Here is a 19,528-nt window from a genome sequence, read left to right as displayed (position 1 = left end):
CCTTTTTTACAACAAGTTGTAAAAGTTAAATAAAATAATTTAAATTATTTAAATCAATGAAATGAGCTTTAAATCATACACTACAGTACAGTACAGTAGCAGCTTGGGCACAGGGGAGTCAGTTGAAACTGTCAGTGATAAGTAATACGCCTCAGGGGCGAGAAGCGACCTTGTGTCCTTCTCAACAATGGAGTCTAATTTGGTTGTTATGGTAACCTGGGACATGACGTTCCCAACAGAGATTTATGGGTAATGCAGTCTTAACAGTAAAAGAACAGGACAATTAAACAAAATACTTCAGAGAGTAAACAATCAGAATGTTGTTGAAAATGGAAGAGAGGAGTCAAAACAGAGACACTTGTTCCCAAAACAATTCTCTCACACACAGACCATCTGACCTTGACAGATCCAGGTGGTTTCTCAGACAGGCACACAGGCACACATACGCTGCACTCAGACAGACACACACACACACATGCACGCTCACATGCACGTCGACGAAGAGAGAGGGGGGGGGTTGAGCTCACACACTCCACCTCAAACCCACGCACGCACATGCATGCACGCACACACACATACAGAACGGCACGCACACACACAAGTGCACGCACGCACGCACTCATGCTCACAGAGATGGGAGTCAGAGAGGGGGGGGTTTACTGAAGCAGCACCCACACGCACAAATCTTCTGCTCGCACACACATACAGGACAGTAAATTCATTCTCACAGAATCACACCCAGAATCCTCCAGGAGGTTTTAAAACTTAACGTTACAACATATTATATTAATTTAGACATTATAATTTAGTTAGTTATTCTTAGTCTTAAATCTTAACTTTAATTTCTCAGAGACATTTTAAAACGTCTTAAAAGTATTTAATATTACAGAAAACAGAACTGGTCAGTAACATAGTCTTAAAGATAAAAATATTGTTTCTCACTTTCCAAATGGCTGGGCCAAGCCATGAAAGTGAGAGACCTAAATAAACACAGTATTATCGGTACAGTGAACTGATAACTAAACACTCCGCTGACTTGCGGAGGACAAATAACATCCAACTGTACTATACAGAGATTCTGCCTGGGTCTACAGTGGGGATAACTGTACTGGGTCTACAGAAAAACTGCCTGGGTCAACAGTGGGCAAATAATGACCCTTCATAGGGTCCAGACAAACAAATAATGACAAAAACAACTGTACCGAAAAAAGTTAAAGTTTGAAAATCAGTATTGTCTCCTCATCACGACGAGAGAGGGAGACCAAACCATGAGAAATAGATAAAAATAGAATAGGGAGTTTGTACACACACCCTTAAACTTTGTAAGAAGAAACAAAGAGATTTACGAGTTACGACCATTCAGTATCTATAGCAGATAAGGGTTAATTTACGACGCGTGTCAAACCAAAACGTTATTAGGAGCTATCGGACTCCTCCAGACGGAGGGTGAACATCATTCTCAAATCATATCAATTATCATAACATTAACATCGTTAATTCAAAATTCAAAGACACGACACGTTACAGGGATTTAGTAAATATGTACTTATCTTAATCAACTTAGGAATTTGCCGATGCGCAGAAATCCAGGAGGCGCAGCCGGGCGGTGGTGCATCGGTGGAAAATCCAGCCTTTCGTCACGGTCCGGTGCTGCTCCTGGATGTCTACGCGGTTCCACATTAATCCAAAACTCATAACACTGTTGTCAAATAAAATCCTTTGTCTGAAAATACAGCAATTAGAGATAAAATCCTGGCTGGTACTTTTTCATACGTGTTGCAACATTGTTCCACCGGGGGAGAGAGTGAACCATGGCTAAACAGCCTGAACACTCCGTCCCTCAGTCGGCCAATGTTGACAAACTGTATGCGGCTAACGAAGGACCAATTAATAAATAAATTATGGATCTCTAAATCCATAGTTAAAATAAGAAGAGACGAGCCAAAGGACTATATTTAAATTGCTGTATTGAGGAGAGACAGACAAGGTAGACAGACAGTTCTAAATCTCTCCCCACCCTAACGGTAGGTCGAGCATTCTCTCTCTCCTCCAAGATGGAGGAAAACATGTATATAAAGACATACAGTTTATGACAGTAAGAAGCGTGGAACTTATTCATTCGTTCCCATATCATAACAAGGAAGTAACAGGAAGAAAGTGACACGTAGTGTTGGTAATTTTCCACCACTCGTGACTTATATCAGACAGAGGAAGACAGTGAGTCTGGTGACATACAGTATAAACCAAAACATGATTCTATTCAGGGCATTCAAAGTTATTATGACCTTTAATCAGTTTGCCTGAACCTACAGTATGCGACCACAATGTGGTCTCTTATATACTGTACGTTCAGTTCATATTATGTAACCTTATATGGTCATATGAGCGTCATACACAAACCAGAATTATGTATCATAATTCTTATCTTATCAGGTACAACACTGGTGAAGCCAATATATTTCCCACATGCACGCACAGGGACGGCACGGAACAGTGCATGCTAGAACCATAGAGTTATAGGATATACAAGTGACAACGTGCCATATAGCCCATTATGGTCATTCAGGGCTCTCATTATGTGTTTCTGGTAATATTATTTTCCATTGAATTTGTATGTCTGAGCTTAGTTTCGTTTTCATTTCGTTTTTTGTAAGTGAAAAATGGTGGCAGACAATTTGTTTTCTGTCATGTTCTTAGTCGACAAAATGTAAATTGCAAGAGACTGTCCCTGATGACTGTGTTTTGAAAGTCCAGAAACACATATTTAGTTTAGGCATTCTTGGTTAACCTTCACAGTTTTTTGTGTCTTTCTTGCCCATGCATGATGTGTGTATAATGTCATGTCAGTTTGCAGATAAGTTTGCAGAGTTCAAGGAGGCAGCGAGGATAGCCAAGGAGAAATCTCAGGAAAAGATGGAGCTGACCAGCACTCCTTCACAGGTATAGCTTTCATAATAGCACACAGAATCACATGAATCAATATTAGTTAATTATATACGTAACACACATTCTCACATGACTTAACGCATTCACTGGCAAGCATATTTAACCAAACCACTAACCACTGCCAGCTATTGTTCGATCACAGACATGGACATGCTTTCGTGCTTCAGTGGAAATAAACGCTACTCATTTGACCATTGCAATTATCGCAAACTCCACTGTTTTGACAAACACATAGCGAGACACGGAAGCAGAGAAAATGGCGATTCTGTGAAAATAGTATACATGAAGCGGATGGAGCGGCAGTTTTTCGATGACGTGTTTCCTTTTTTTTACTCCCAATGGGCTCAACAAAACATCAAATGATTTGTCTTTTAGTTCTACTGGGTCTCTTCTCCACTCCATCCCTTACATTTTAGTCTAGTTTTAGTTTTATTGTCAGTATATTTTAGTCTTAGTTTTATTTTGTTTTCGTCAGTGAAAAAACGAACATTTTTCACCATAGTTTTACTTAGTCAACTAAATCAACACTGATCCCGGGTGGAACCGGGAAGTGACATAGTGCAGCTTTAATGCACACTAATCATGTGGTGAGGTCTCCTTATCTGACCTGTTATACTCCCAACAACTCTTCCTCAGGTTGGAGCTTCTTTAAAAAGGAATGTTTTAACAGTCAGCAGACCTGCTCATAAGAAGGTAAAAGGAGACAGTCCTTATCCTGGCCTTTGACCTTTGACCTTACCCCAAGTGAACACCAGTAGGGCTGAGTTTCAGGTCCTTGTTGTGCTCTTTCCTCACTTCTACAAGGTTACGTAAAGAATGAAAGGACAAGAAACAATATTGCGATATATCGCCCTGGGCAATATATCGTCCATATCGTTGCCCATATCGCCTATATCGTTACCTTTTGCCTTTTGCTACACTTAGAATATCAAAATAACAAAAATAAGTGTGGGAATATCAATAGCACCTAAAATATGGAGTGATATTGACTTATTATTAAGCAGTTTTTTGAATAATGCTTAGTTTTTACTCTTGAAACACTTAAAATATTAAATATGAAATGTGTAAGGTATATCGTATCGATATCTAAATATTTGGCATGAATACTGTGATATAAAAATTAGTCCATATCGTGCAGCCCTAGTATGAAACCTTTTGAGGTTGCTGAATTGATTTAAGTACTCGAACTCACTGAAATGTGACCCTGTCAACCTCACATACTCTGAATTTGAGTCACACACACAAAAACAACAACATATTCACACTTGTAGATTGACAATTGCTCGACAACAACGTTTGAGTTTTGCAGCACATACTACCTTAATAGATGTATTGTCCTTTGCATAACCCTTGTAGATGATAAAGAAGCCACAGTATATAAAAAAGGAGTAACGGACAGGTACTGCAGCCGTAGAATACATTGGAGTCTATGAGAGCCATGGAACAGCTTAGAAAACACACACACTATTTCTGAATGATTGAGACCTACTAGTACTACTCAGGAAAATAAAGAAAAGACACATCACACATTGTTTTCTACTGTGTTGCTTTTCGATGTGTACACTGTATATGTTTATTGAGCTATCTGCCGAGACAGAAGCGACATTGTTTAGTTGCCTCCATAAAATGATACAGTATTCACATTGAAAAACAAGTGATCGGAAAACAACCTGTGATATCTCTTCTTTTATATTCCTGAACTGATTAACTGACCAAGGTCCCAGCCGTTCAGAAACAGTGTTTGTTCACAAGCCGGATCTCATAGACTCCAATGTATGTCACCAAACTCCCATGCTCGTCAGTGGTGCCTGAGTGGCCCGTAGGCAGTCTGTAGCTTCGTCTATCATTGAGAGGAGCTAGGGCAGTGTTTCTCAACCTTTTTTCTGCATGGGCACACTTTTCATGTCCCAAGAATCCATGGGCACACCAACATAATACGGGGGTGTAAATATTGCCACTGTCGGGAAGAAACCTTTCAAATTTGTATGTTTCTTCGCAAAGTAAAGCCCTGCTTCATCATACAAGGCTGTCGCACAACAGTAGTGAAAACAGCAGATCTACAAGCACACAGTGTGCTTGTAGATTGGCTGTTTTCACTAGTTTAAATCATTTTTAAAATGATAAATACAATACTGGCTTTCAAGCAGTTTCAAGGGGCACACTTGACCCTTCTCAGGGGCACACCAAAGGTCCCCAGGCACAGTGGTTGAGAAACACTGAGCTAGGACAGAGGAGCTAGGACAGAGGAGCTAGGACAGAGGAGCTAGGACAGAGCACAATAAGGACCTGAGATGCAGCCTATCGGTCTCTGTAGTGCCCAGTTCCCCTAGGTGTCATGACGTTCTTCTCCCTGTAGGAGTCTCCCTGCAACATCCAGCCCATTCTCTTTCCCTGTATTTGTATTCACTCTACTGCTACTTGTAAGCAGGGCCTTGTTCACAGGAAGCTGCTATGGATAAAGACACACGGCTGTGTAGAATCCAGGTAGCTCTGGAGCGCCCCTCTTCCCAGAGAATTCACCAAAACACTCAATCGGAAAGAAACAAAACAAAACAACAACAAAAAACAGCTTCCTGTAGACACGCCCCCTGTTGTTTTCTTCTTGCTTCGGAGTCATTATTTGTCTTTCCTTCTTCTGTTTGAGCAGGAGTCTGCCCCAGGTGACCTGCAGTCACCTTTGACCCCAGAGAGCATCAACGGTACGGACGAGGACGTGACGCCAGACACGGACACGCCCCCTCAGCAGCTCCCGCCCCCTCTGCAGCCCCCGCCCCCTCAACAGCCCCCACCCCCTCAGCAGCCCCCGCCGCCACGCCCAGAGCAGGCCTCCAACGCACTGCCCTTCTCACACAGGTAACACCCATACAGGTCCCAGTGCACTGCCCTTCTCACACAGGTAACACCCATACAGGCCCCAATGCACTGCCCTTCTCACACAGGTAACACCCATACAGGCCCCAATGCACTGCCCTTCTCACACAGGTAACACCCATACAGGCCCCAACGCACTGCCCTTCTCACACAGGTAACACCCATACAGGCCCCAATGCACTGCCCTTCTCACACAGGTAACACCCATACAGGCCCCAATGCACTGCCCTTCTCACACAGGTAACACCCATACAGGCCCCCAATGCACTGCCCTTCTCACACAGGTAACACCCATACAGGCCCCCAATGCACTGCCCTTCTCACACAGGTAACACCCATACAGGCCCCAACGCACTGCCCTTCTCACACAGGTAACACCCATACAGGCCCCAACGCACTGCCCTTCTCACACAGGTTACATGTTCTCTTAGGCCACGTTTAGTCGACAACGGTCTCTAAAGAAAACAGCGATGTCCCTTTGCGTTGTCACTTTTTATTCTGCGTTTACATGAATGAAACGCTGTACTGTGCATGCCATGTCACACTGCCAGAGAGACAAGTGACGTAATGTCCGCTCTACCTACTATCACAGCTGTCTCGCTTGCTTCGTTTACGTTATGTTTACATTTAATGGTTTCCAGTGGAAATAAGCTTAGTCTTTTCATGGATCTCCTTTTAGTAGACCTTGTACCAGTGAACTGTACCGTCATGAAACTGTATCTTTTCCTATGCAAACTTCTAATAAAGTCTTAAATCAATCAATCAAATTCTCCAATGCTGCATGGCTCCACAGCTGAGCTGACATCAGCCATGGCATCACACGTTTTGCTGGTTTCACCGTTCTTTTGCTGGAGACACAAGGCAGAGCGTTCTCAAAGATTTCCATTCTGAAAGGTGGTTTCACTTTGTTGTTTCCACCCCCGAAAACGCTGTTGTTGTCAAAACGGAAGCCATATCTGACATTTAATTTTGCCGTTTCCTCTAGAAAACAGCGTTGTGCTAAGTTTACACATCTTTAAGGCGCCGTTTACCTTTTCTGCTGACTTTTATTTCAGTTTTCATGGAGGTGTTTCTACTTTGCAGTATTGATACTTTTACTTTTACCTCGCAGTTCGTCCAACATCAACAAGCACTGGGAGGCGGAGCTTGCGGCCTTAAAGGGGAACAACGCCAAGCTGACGGCGGCGCTGCTGGAATCCACGGCCAACGTCAAGCAGTGGAAGCAGCAGCTGGCAGCCTATCAGGAGGAGGCTGAGAGACTGCACACACGGGTACACACACAGACACACACACACACAAACACACACACACACACACACACACACACACACACACACACACACACACACACACACACACACACAGCATGTGATCTTCAGTGCATATCCATGCAGACTCAGAGTCACCAGAACCATCTATCGTGGTTAAAGTGCAGTTTGAAGTTACAAGAGGGGTCGTGTATGATAAAATGAATATCAAATATCTAAATACTGAATCAAGCAACTTAAAAACTGTCTACAGTGTTCACAGAAGCCTGGGTAGACGATAAAATTACCCAAAACATTTTAGAAAGTGAAATATCCCAAAACCTGGAGCCCTTTTATGATGTTCTACCATAATACTCAAACGGCGTAGTGTGGCGCTTGCCGGTTCCAGCAAACTCAACACGCAACAAGCTTTTACCATGTACTGTACCTATCTTACTGTTTGTTTATAGATTTTGATGTTCGACCGCCCTGGGGATTGAGGGTGGGGGGAGGGGGGATAGGGGATGGGTTTTATTCAATCTCATTATAATGCACATTGATTTTTACATGTGATGTATAAGTCTATTTGAGACTGTCTACCCACCTCTGGGCTATTTCCTTTTGAAAATACAATAAAAAGATTTGAAAAGAAAGAAAGTGAAATATCCCTTTAACTTGTTTGTGTTATCTTTTCTCATAAGTTAATCAAATCTATAGCTTTCATATTGATTAGAAAATGTTGCATTCAACCAAATATCAGTCAAGCATGGGTAATCAGTGGTGTAGAACTCTAATGTGTCCGAGCAATTTAAAATGTTTGCTTGTTTGTGTGTGTGTGTTGCTAGGTGACAGAGCTGGAGTGTGTGAGCGGTCAGACAACGGTCATCAAAACCCAGAAGACTGAACTCAACCAGACCATAGAAGACCTGGAGATGACCCTGAAGACCAAAGAAGAGGTGTGTGTGCGTTAGAGATGCGCGGATAGCGGTTTTAGCCGCGGTGGACCGCGGTGATCCGCGGTGCAGTCGGATTTGGATCAATCAAATATAATTATTAATTAATTTCGGATATCCGCGGATGAAATAATGCAGGAAATAAATTATGGGCTAATATATCTATCAATAAAAAGCGAAATCTAGGTATGCTTGTGTCTGTGTTAGTGTGTGTTATTTTGTATAATTTGTAAAGTAACCATCATTTTTCATGAGGCAATGTGCAGTCCACGATAAAACTAAACAGCTGTGTCCACTTAAACGGCATCACGGCATGCATCGTCGCACTCATTACCTCTGGTCTGCGCTAAAAAGTGAATCTCTCTCAGCTCCATGGTCCATATTGTAAAGTACTGTACAGTAGGTAAGTTAAACTTCCCACTAAGTTGTGTTTGTTCCTCTCTCTTTCGCTCTCTCCCTCGCTCTCTCTTTCTCTCGTGTGTCTGACTCTGTCTGCCTGCATGTCTGTCTGCATCGACGCGCAGCACCGACTCCAAAAAAAAGAAAAGAAAAAAAGACGAACGGAGACATTCCGTAGGCTAGATCAATGCATTTCTGTGATCGCACAACTAAGAAAACAGGGAATAGCCTACCAGAAAATAATATTAGCCTAATAATAAGGGTAATAATAATAATAATAATACTTTTGAAGTTGCGGATGAGGATGGTGCGGATTTATAAATTGGATGATATAATTAATGCGGTTGGATAATGGGCGGATAATGAATTTGCGCGGATGGATTCGGATGACTTCAGAAGCCTATCCGCGCATCACTAGTGTGCGTGCTTGCGTGCGTGCGGAGCGCACATGTCCACGTGTGCGTTAGAGCAGTGTTTCTCAACCTTTTTTCTGCATGGGCACACTTTTCATGTCCCAAGAATCCATGGGCACACAAACATAACACGGGGGTGTAAATATCGTCACTGTCGGGAAGAAACCTTGTATCTCCCAGTTTCAAATGTGTACGTTTCTTCGCAAAGTAAAGCCCTGCTTCATCATACGAGGCTGTCGCACAACAGTAGTGGGTGCGAGGCGTTGTGTGCTTGTAGATCGGCTGTTTTTCACTAGTTCAATACTGGCTTTCAAGCAGTTTCAAGGGGCACACTTGACCCTTCTCAGGGGCACACCAAAGGTCCCCAGGCACAGTGGTTGAGAAACACTGCGTTAGAGGATAACACGGTCTGAATGGACTTGAGGAAAATTGCAATTACAACCTAAAATAAGGTTAAAGAGTTTAATAATAAAAATAAAGAAAAGATTTAAAAGAAGTAAATGCTGGTTGTCGGGTCTTCACTGGTCCAAACTGGTCCATCCAATTCAGATGCCCCGACCCAGACTCGTAATTATACGTGCTTCCGTGCATGCGTGTGTGTATTCTCCTAATGTTTCTGTCTCTCTCTTTCAGGAGCTGGAGAGGCTTAAAGCAGAGGTGGAGAGCGCCAGTGAGTTCCAGTCTCAAAGGGACTCTCTGACACAGAAACTACAGGTATGTGACGTTCACTGTTTGTTGTTTGTCACTTGGCTTCTCAGTCCGGCCAGGCTCCAATATTTGACTCCTTATTTACCAAGCGACCCCAGGGGCGACATGGTACTGTATGTGAAATCATGTCAATTAAATCAAAGCATTAAAACAATAATAATAAAGAAAGTGGGAACCCGAGAAGGCTGTATGCTTTGAAAAAGGGTCTGAAATAAGGTCAAGTATGCATGATTTGAACATGCTTGAACAATTGACATTTATATTTCAACGGATACATGGATGTCATTGTGGCATAAAGTTGTAGGGTCAATTTTATCAGGTTCAAATCATTCATACATTACATTATTTCGTACAATTTGCTTCTTCATATTTTTGCGTTGCGTTAGAAGTGTCCCTTAATTATTTCCATTTCTGAAAGGTGACAACCTTAATCAGGGGTTGACACTAAGGTCTCAGAGGCACTTGCCCATCAGGCAAGTACAGGTGATGTTCTACTTGCCCAAAGGTAATGCCCACTCGCCCGAAAAGTAAATCATCCATTATAAAATGATAGGTAAGATTTTAATTACCACTCAATTTAACTCTTATTTATTTACTTTCTGGGTCTGTGCGATAAAAAATGTCATACCTCAATACCTCCAAATCCAACTACCTACATAGCTATGATTGAATATATCTATGTTTTCACACTTATATATATTGTGTGTATATTAGTATATTAGTGTAGCAACAGTGAAAACAGCACATTATACATAAACAGTGCTCTTATTTTACATTCCACAGACCAGAAGACAGAGCGCGCTGGCCATGTTCAGGTGTTTAGACAGATATCTGGTGTTGTGTTTATTAGACGGTTGCGTTCCCGCTCAAATGAGAACTTGCCCGGCCGGGAAACCTGAAAGCAAACTTCACTTGCCCGGAAGTTTTATTTAACTGCCAGGGGCGGGTGGGCAATAGAGTTCTCAAATTCTGCCCGAACCCGACCATGCCCGAACCTGACCGACATTTAAGTAGGGTAGGGCCTAAAAGGTATGCTAATTAGTCGGGCCGGGTAGGGCCTCGGGCTCAATGAAAATATTATTTTCTTACTATTACTAAATGATAGACCCGACCATAACCGACCCGACCCGATGTTTTCGGGCCGGGTAGGGCCTAAAATGTATGCCAACTAGTAGGGCCGGGGCCGGGTAGGGCCTCGGGCCTGCCCAGTTAGGGCCCAGTTAGGGCCGGGCCTTCATTGTGTGTGTGTGTGTGTGTGTGTGTGTGTGTGTGTGTGTGTGTGTGTGTGTGTGTGTGTGTGTGTGTGTGTGTGTGTGTGTGTGTGTGTGTGTGTGTGTGTGTGTGTGTGTGTGAGAGTGTGTGTGTGTGTGTGTGTGTGTGTGTGTGTGTGTGTGTGTGTGTGTATCAGGACACAGAGTCCAGGAACACTGCTCTGGAGGAGCAGCTCGGGGGTCTGGAGCAGCGTCTGGAGACTGACCAGCAGGGGGCAGAAGAGTTCCGCCGCAGCCTCAGGTCTCTGCTGGAACTCCTGGACTCTAAGATCTTTGAGCTGACGGAGCTGCGCGACACGCTGGCCAGACTGCTGGAGACCAGCTAGGACGCTGCGCGACACGCTGGCCAGACTGCTGGAGACCAGCTAGGACTGTGCTTCTCTAAATGGTACATGGTGCATTTATACAGCGCCTTTATCCAAGGCGTTTTACAGAGATAGAGCATTACATTCACCCAGCATTCACACACACATTCATACGCCGATGGCGGAGGAAACCATGCAAGGCACCAACCTGCTCATCGGGAGCAACTAGGGGTTCAGAGTCTTGCTCAAGGTCTCTTTGACACTAACTCTGGGAGAGCCCTTCAGGAACCCTCCCTGTTCTAATGACGGTTTCTCTACCCCTGAGCCACTGTCCCTCAAACTTTTACATTTCAAGGCCTCCCCTTAACTCTGACAGTGTACAAATGGAACCAAATGTGTACACTGTCAGAGTTACAGACTTGTACGGGTCCATTTAGACACCCTTAAAGGAACCCACAGAGTCCATGGAATCCACTTCGAGAAACGCTGAGCGAGGAGAGGACGCGCACGCAGAGGCACACGCACATGCCTCTGCGGGATCCGAACCCGGGAAGTCTCCCCCCACGCGGAGGTCTTAATATCTTAACCACTAGACCAAAAGGATATCCCTATGGAACTTGGGGGAGATGTTAGGGACTTTTGAGGCCAATTTGCTGCACACACATACACACATACACACACACGGACACACATGCACACACATGCAAACACATACAAACACACACACACGCGCACGCACGTGTGTTTCTAAAACTCGACTGTACTTCTGGGGACATTCGCTCAAATGTATAGGCTAGTAATACAAGTACGTACGCACACACGCATGGGTGCACACACACGCACACACAGACACACCTAGGGTTCTATTGTTACACGTTTACAACTAAAGACGTCTCTCTGGGTTCGAGAACCCAAGATCTCACCTGGAATATTCTGGAAGATTGTGGAATATTCTGCCCTCTGGTGGCAGACCAACAGACTGCAGTTGAACTCTTCAGTGACAGACAGACTGTTCTCCATGGGAGAGGAGAGGACTGTGGAGACATCACCATTCTTCAATCAAGAAGACTGGAAACTTTGTGGCTTTTGTTATTATTATTCTTTTTAAATCTTTGGCGACCTCTTCTGGCCAGCTGGTGTAAGTGATTCTCTTCCAGGGATTTCAGGTTCCATGTTTTGGCTTCCAGGATGTTGTTGTTGCTTCACAAAAAAAAAGGCCCTGCGTCAAAACGGAATCCATCGTCAGCCAAGCGGAAAAAGAGACAAAAACTCAGTCACGTCTATTCATTCAGTTCCCCGCGGACACTGAGATGTTGACAGTGACCGAGGGTCCCAGATGATGAGGGGGGGTCCTGAAGAAATGGTGACCCCTCCTCATGAATAGGGATGGGGATCAATCCCCTCTATGCTTTTCTATTATTGTTAGCTGTTGGCAAATAAGCTCTGTATGCATAGCAGCCATTTATTGGATAGAAATGTGGGCACCTTCCGTAGTTTCTTCACAGGTGTTACCAATGATACTAATGAAGGCTCTGTTCCATTCTGGTCAAACAGAGTCAGGGTGCTGATATTGTGGATGTTGGCTCACTGGAAACACTCTGCTACACCAGTGGGTCTCAAAGTGTGGTCCAGGGACCTTCATGGTAACTTGAGTTCTGGAGGTCCTTAAAAATAGAAGGTTTGTGCCTTCATTATTATCATTGGTTAACAAAGGAAGAGGCTCGATTTCCTTCCCAACATGGCTGCTTTGCATAGACCCTATTGGTTGTGATATGGAACACTCCCGCGATCCCATCGCTTTCATGTAATTTCCACAGACAATCAGAGGTGGAGCTTCAGGTTCAGCTGATGCACATCATTGACGCTACATGCGCATGCAAGCCATTCATTTTCTTAGTTTCTTGTTTTTTTTTTTTTTACCGGGCAGGCGGCAAGGAATCCAACAGAAGTCAAAAAGCTTTATTGTGGTTTTCAACCCTTCAAGGACCATCATTTATTCTGCATTTGATCCAGGGAACACCATTTGATGAGAATTAGCCTCTCAGACCCAACACATAGAAAATGTTGTTGTCGTTGGCTAAGATTTTGTCCACAATTCTATGCTGTATTGATGTTGGTACCATGGGAGAGAACAATTCTTCTACATTATCTAATTGAGTAGACTTCTTGTAATAGTAATGCAGGTGTTTATCTCTACCAAATTTTACACTCTCAAGATTTAAAGATCTATAAGGGTCCATTTGGTTTCCAACTCTCCATCATTTAGCTGGGGACCACCTGGAACCAGCTCAAGGACCACTGGTGGTCCCCGGACCACTGGTTGAGAACCACTGCTCTAGTCTGTGGAGACTGTGACGTCAGGTCCTGTTAACAACCGATGAGCCAAAATCGTATTTGTTTCCGGAATTCCCGGACATCGGAATCGTTTCCGATTCTCGACCCCCATCCATCCGGCCCTGCTCACGAACACTCCCGATCTTCGAAATGGGGCTTTTAAGCCGTGACATCATTTTGTAGTCACACCTCCAAGCAGATTTATTGTCAATATCTGTCCCTCGCTATTTCAACAGATCCGAGACAAAAATAAAGACTAAAGTATAATTCTACCACTTTCCTTTCAACAATAAAGAGAAGAAAAAATCGTAAATAGTAAAAAGATTTGCTTTTTTGGGCGCCAAAAGTTCTCCTCTGCCTACAAAATGATGTCAGACTTAACAGCCCCATAGAGGCTCTATGCACAGCAGCCATATTGGATAGAACCTGGAGAATGAAAACGTGGAGATTCCTCGGTATCCTCTACAACACATGAGCAATACAAAGAGGGACCATCTGAAGTAATAAGTAGGGCTGTCACCATTATGACATTTTACATGCCGATTAATTGTCACTCAAATAATTGCGATTAACGATTTAATTGTGTATTTGTCGTTGACAATTGCACTTCTGTTTGGCTTGTAGGCTTTGAAGTTGCACATGGCAAATATGACACATAACCTAAATATACAAAGAAATTGTTGACATATTTGACAACTTTATACTTAAAAAAGAACATTGATAGTGGAAATAGCCGATCTACAAGCTCACAAGGCGTCGCGATGCGACGCGTTGTGAGCTTGTAGATCTGCTGTTTCCACTACTTTTTGAAAGTGTTTGAAACTATATTAACATTTCTCAACATGGAAACGATTATGACGATTATGCAAAATAATTGCGATTACCTCAAATAATTGCGATTCGACGATTATGTAATAATTGTGACAGCCCTAGTAATGAGTGGTGGACGGGCAGGAACACAAGTATGTTGTTTTACTATCTGTATTTTACTTGAGCATTTTTTGCATTTTTTGGATACTTTCACTCCACTGCATTTCAACGACGGATATTGTACTTTTTACTTGGTTACATTTCAGAGAGGGGGGGGGGGATACAGGGATAGTTCACTATTTTTTCTATCAATAACTCACCCCATGAAGACTTTTTCATTGGTATATTAGTTTTGGTCACATTCCTAAGCCAATCATGTGATGACCAGCAGTGCTTCCCTATGGCCGTGGTTCTCAACCTGTGGGTCGGGACCCCCAGGGGGGTCCCCATATTAGTTTGGGGGGGGGGTCCCCAGATGTTTAACTTAATGTGCAACATTGTTTTCTCCCTCAACAGTAAACAAACCAACATAAAGTTTATAGTGTATAGAGGGTATCTGCACATTTCTAAAGTGACAATTTAAGGACTTTTTAATGCCTTTAAAATGACAAATTAGACATTGGCCAAATTGTCAAATAGTAGAGGCAGAAATTGTGAAAATAGCAGATCTATATGCTCACAACGCCTCGCAATGCGAGGCGTTGTGAGCATGTAGATCTGCTATTTTCACAATAGAACTGTGATATACAAAATGAAATGCCTCAACTCTTAGTGCTCGTCAGGGTGCTGGGTCCCCAGTTCAAATATGACTATTTTGGGGGTCACGGCCTGAAAAGGTTGAGAACCACTGCCCTATGGAGACACAAAGAGCCTGCTTTGTTCCCTATGGAGACACAAAGAGTCTCCTCAAATTATTGGCTGAGGAACATGCCAAAAAGATTACAAAGATATATATATATATTAGGGCTGGGATGCGATTAACATTTTTAATCTAATTAATTACAGGCTTTGTGATTAATTAATCGCATTTAATCGCACCTCGAGATTTGACCTGAGAAGCATTTTTTTACAAGTAAAACACATTTTGTTGTACGAGTGAATCAACGAATGAGTTTTTTTAAATCAAAATTTCGCATCCACTGGGCCAAGCAAAGCGCTCTGATCGCCTACTTCTCCCTTTGCGTTTGTTGTCTCTTCTTGGTTGGTGCATCGCTATGATCGGTATGCCCGAAACTGAAGGTTCTGTGGTGCAAAAACTGCGAGTGCGATTAAAATGCGTTAATTTTTTTAATCGCGTTAATTTTCTGTAATTAATTAATCGCAATTAATCAGTTAAAGTCCCAGCCTTAATATATATATATCCATGAATTCAAGTCTCCATGGGGTGAGTGGATAGGAAAAAAGGGCATTTTGGAGGTGAACTATCCCTTTAAGCCTTTAAGCTGTATTTCAAATATGGTGAAAATAGCCGCTCTACAACAATGTCACTAAGGTGTCGCGTGCCTTGACGTGACACATTGTGAGCTTGTAGATCGGCTATTTTCACTATTATTTATATTTTCTTTTGGGGAAGGGAAGGGGGGGATTAGTTTAAAACGTCTTCATGTCAATACAGCGATGCGTTGACGTTGAAAAGAAAATGTGTTTTTGTAATGTGTACATTCAAATGCTTTTGAGCATTTTTAAAGCAAGTACTCCAGGACTTTGACTCCAGTACAGATTTTACAGAAAAGCATTCACTTGCAGTTCCATAATACTTTGACCAGGAGTATCTGTACTTTCATTTTTACAGAAGTATCTACTTTGACCAGGAGTATCTGTACTTTGACTAAAGTACTGAAGTTTAGTACTTTAGTTTTTAGTACTCTTAGTTTTAAGAGTACTTTGTCCACCACTGATCAGAACATGGCTTAATTTACAGGGTGCATCTAAAGAAATAACATCATATCAGTCTTGATTTTGATAGGAAACTTTGATTTAGTTTTAGTCTTTTAAATAAAATTTAATTTAGTCTCATTTTGGTCATCTGCAATGTTTTAGTCTAGTTTTAGTCGACTTAATAATCATATGATTTTAGTCGACTAAATCTACAGTTGATGCCTTGATGGCGTTGATGCCTTGATGGCGTCTTAATGCATGATTTCACTCTTGGTTGCATGCTGAAAATAGCCGATCTACAAGCTCACGGCACGTAGATCTGCTGTTTTCCGAGCGCAACCAAACACAAAATGACTTGTCTTTTAGTTCTACTGGATCTCTCCTCCATTTAGTCATAGTTTTAGTCATCATAGCTTAGTTTTTATTTTCAGGTGACTAAACTATGACTAAAACGAATTAGAATTGTATTCAAAAGACTATGACTATGACAATTCACTGTCAAAATCAACACTGCTCTACATTAAAAATAGTCGCTGAGAATATTGACAAGCTCACAACGCGTCTCGCATGCTGTGAGCTTGTCGATCTGCTATTTCCCGCAAAGGTTTTCCCAGATTACGGATGCAGGTGTTTAACTAGCATCACTTTCAGGTAATTTCAGTCCGCTCTCACATGTGTAATGACCAGTTGAGACCACAAGGTGGCGTCTGAACCAGCTGTTGCTGTGGTACAGTCTTTCTATACACTTTTCTAAAAGAGTAATACTTCATGATACAGATTTATATAATTGTGCACTTGTAAAAATGTATGTATGTATGTATGTCTGGGTGAATCAGTATCGATGATATGTTTTTCTTTTATTTCTTCCTCCTTTTTTATTGCAACTTGAAGTGCAACGATTGAATCCTTATGTCACTATTAATTTATTACCGAAGCTGACATAGCTATTATTGGATATAGATGCTATCAGGTGGAAACCTCGTATGTCCAAAACATATGTTTAATCATTTGCATTGGTTCAATCTAATTGGTTCAATTTAAACACAGACCCACGTAACTATACTTTCACTTTCGACAATTTTGAATAATAGGCCATCTTTTGCCGCGGTTACTTTCCCGCTGCACTCTTGTAGGACAAAGCAGATCTGCTATCATTTTAGATCTCATATGTTTAGAACTATGGACATACAAGGTTTCTACCAGACGCTCGACCATATAAGGATTATATTGGAAGTTGTACGAAACAAAGATAGTTCCTTTCTTTACATCTCAGTTTTACATAATATTTCTTTATGTCTGGTATGTGGGTGGCAAGTTGTTGTATTTCTATTATTATTATCATTATTATTATGATTATTGTTTTGTGTGTGTGAAAAAAAACTGGCAATATTTTTGAACTATTTATCAAAGGAATTCAATATACTTACAGTACTTGTATAGCAGGTGAAGGCGTTTTTTTCGGATTTCGCAGATGTTTCTTTTGCCAAATATTTGTTCCTATATAATGTACAGATCTGAATTTAGCTCGTGTTGCCTTTGGTACAACGATGCATCAATGGAGGCTCATGTCTGATTTATGCTTACTCATGCAACGGTGTCCCGCACCGCCCCCAAATAAAAGCAGATCTACAAGCTCACAAAGGGCTGTATTGCGATGCCTTGTGAGCTTGTAGATCTGCTTTGTTCTGTTTGTTCTTTTGGCACAGGACACGTTGTAAGACTAAGTATGAATCTGGCTTATTTGGTACTTTTGTGGGGTTTACTATATTGCCAAAAATTCTGTGATGATGTACGAAGAGAATATCGTTGTTGTCAGATGGAAACCTGTTTGGGCTCTATTTTAATTGTCTTAATAAGTACCAGCTCTTATGCCTTAACTTTAAAGGTCTGTCCATACTGTCTCCGACCACCAAACATTTTGTCTGAGATTTCCGACTTTCCGACGCGCAGCTTTCCGAACTCTAATTCGGGGTAATGCTTTTCAGTAGATGCGAGTGGCGTCATTTTCTAGTTGAACCGGACCTATGGTATGGACAGGCCTTTAAGTTAAGGCAGTGTTTCTCAACCACTGTGCCTGGGGACCTTTGGTGTGCCCCTGAGAAGGGTCAAGTGTGCTCCTTGAAACTGCTTGGAAGCCAGTATTGTATTTATCATTTTAAAAATGATTTAAACTAGTGAAAACAGCCGATCTACAAGCACACAACGCCTCGCACTGTAAATCTGCTGTTTTCACTACTGTTGTGCGACGGCCTTGTATGATGAAGCAGGGCTTTACTTTGCGAAGAAACATACACAATTTGAAACTTGGAGATACAAGGTTTCTTCCCGACAGTGACGATATTTACACCCCCGTATTATGTTGGTGTGCCCATGGATTCTTGGGACATGAAAAATGTGCCCATGCAGAAAAAAAGGTTGAGAAACACTGAGTTAAGGCATTAAGAGCTGGTACTTAAGAAAATCTAAATAGATCCCTTGACATACAAGGTTTCTGCAGCACAACAACGATGTGTATAAATGAATATGTATACATGCAAAAAGACACTATTTAAGGTATAAATGAAACACGTATACGTGGGAAAAGACACTATTTAAGGTATAAATGCAACATGTATACGTGGAAAAAGACACTATTTAAGGGCTCGCTGTTGGTTGTGAATGGTACATATCAGACACTTGAATAGGGTTGTTGGCGATGGCAACTTCTTTTTAATCACGTTTTTTTGAATTATAAATCCTATATTACAGCTTGAAAGGGAATAATATTGATATGAAAAAGTTTTAAATGTTTGATTATATCACATGCTTATAAAACACAATTGTAATTTTGAGTTTATAGTAAAACGGAAAATAAATGGTGAAAATTGATGTTGGCCTTTGCTGTTATCATGCACTCTATACACCAGGGGTTTTCAAAGTGGGTGACGGGGCACGCAGGGGTCCGCGAGATTATTTGATAATATTTCAAATGTTTACGTCTTTTGATAAAGCAAAGCCCTGCTTCATCATACAAGACTGTCGCACAAAACTAGTGAAAACAGACGATCTACAAGCACAAAACGCCTCTCATCGCGAGGCATTGTGTGCTTGTAGATCTGCTGTTTTCACTAGTTTAGTACATTTTATAGATGATAAATACGAAACGAACAGTTTTGGACATACAAGGTTTCCACCCGACAACGACGATATGCTATAAATAAATATAAGGTGCTGGGAGTGAAAGTTATAATGTAGGGGTGCCTCGGATTAAAACAATATTCATGGGGTGCCTTGAGACAAAAAGGTTTGGGAAACACTGCTATACACAATAGAGGGTATGAGCATGACATCATCATCCTACCTGGAAGTTATGCAGGAACATGTACTGAGAGGCAAAAACGAATTTCTGGCCTT

General features: G+C 42.0%; 1 protein-coding gene across 1 annotated transcript in view; it reads left to right on the top strand.

The window, feature by feature from the left end:
• Positions 1-11,134, top strand: part of homer1 (homer scaffold protein 1) — a gene marked incomplete at both ends in the record, with an annotated part of 16,173 nt that extends 5,039 nt beyond the window's left edge. The window contains 6 exons of the mRNA XM_080743658.1: positions 2,848-2,940; positions 5,594-5,799; positions 6,929-7,088; positions 7,910-8,020; positions 9,463-9,543; positions 10,946-11,134. Coding sequence (XP_080599784.1) covers positions 2,848-2,940; positions 5,594-5,799; positions 6,929-7,088; positions 7,910-8,020; positions 9,463-9,543; positions 10,946-11,134 — 840 coding nt within the window. The remainder of the gene's footprint in view (positions 1-2,847; positions 2,941-5,593; positions 5,800-6,928; positions 7,089-7,909; positions 8,021-9,462; positions 9,544-10,945) is intronic.
• Between the last annotated feature and the right edge of the window lie 8,394 nt (positions 11,135-19,528).

The sequence above is a fragment of the Nannobrachium achirus genome (assembly GCF_963921795.1).
Source record: "Nannobrachium achirus genome assembly, chromosome: 15".
Taxonomy (NCBI): Eukaryota; Metazoa; Chordata; class Actinopteri; order Myctophiformes; family Myctophidae; genus Nannobrachium; species Nannobrachium achirus.
Note: the sequence above shows the minus strand (reverse complement) of the source record. Positions and strands in the feature narration are given on the sequence as shown.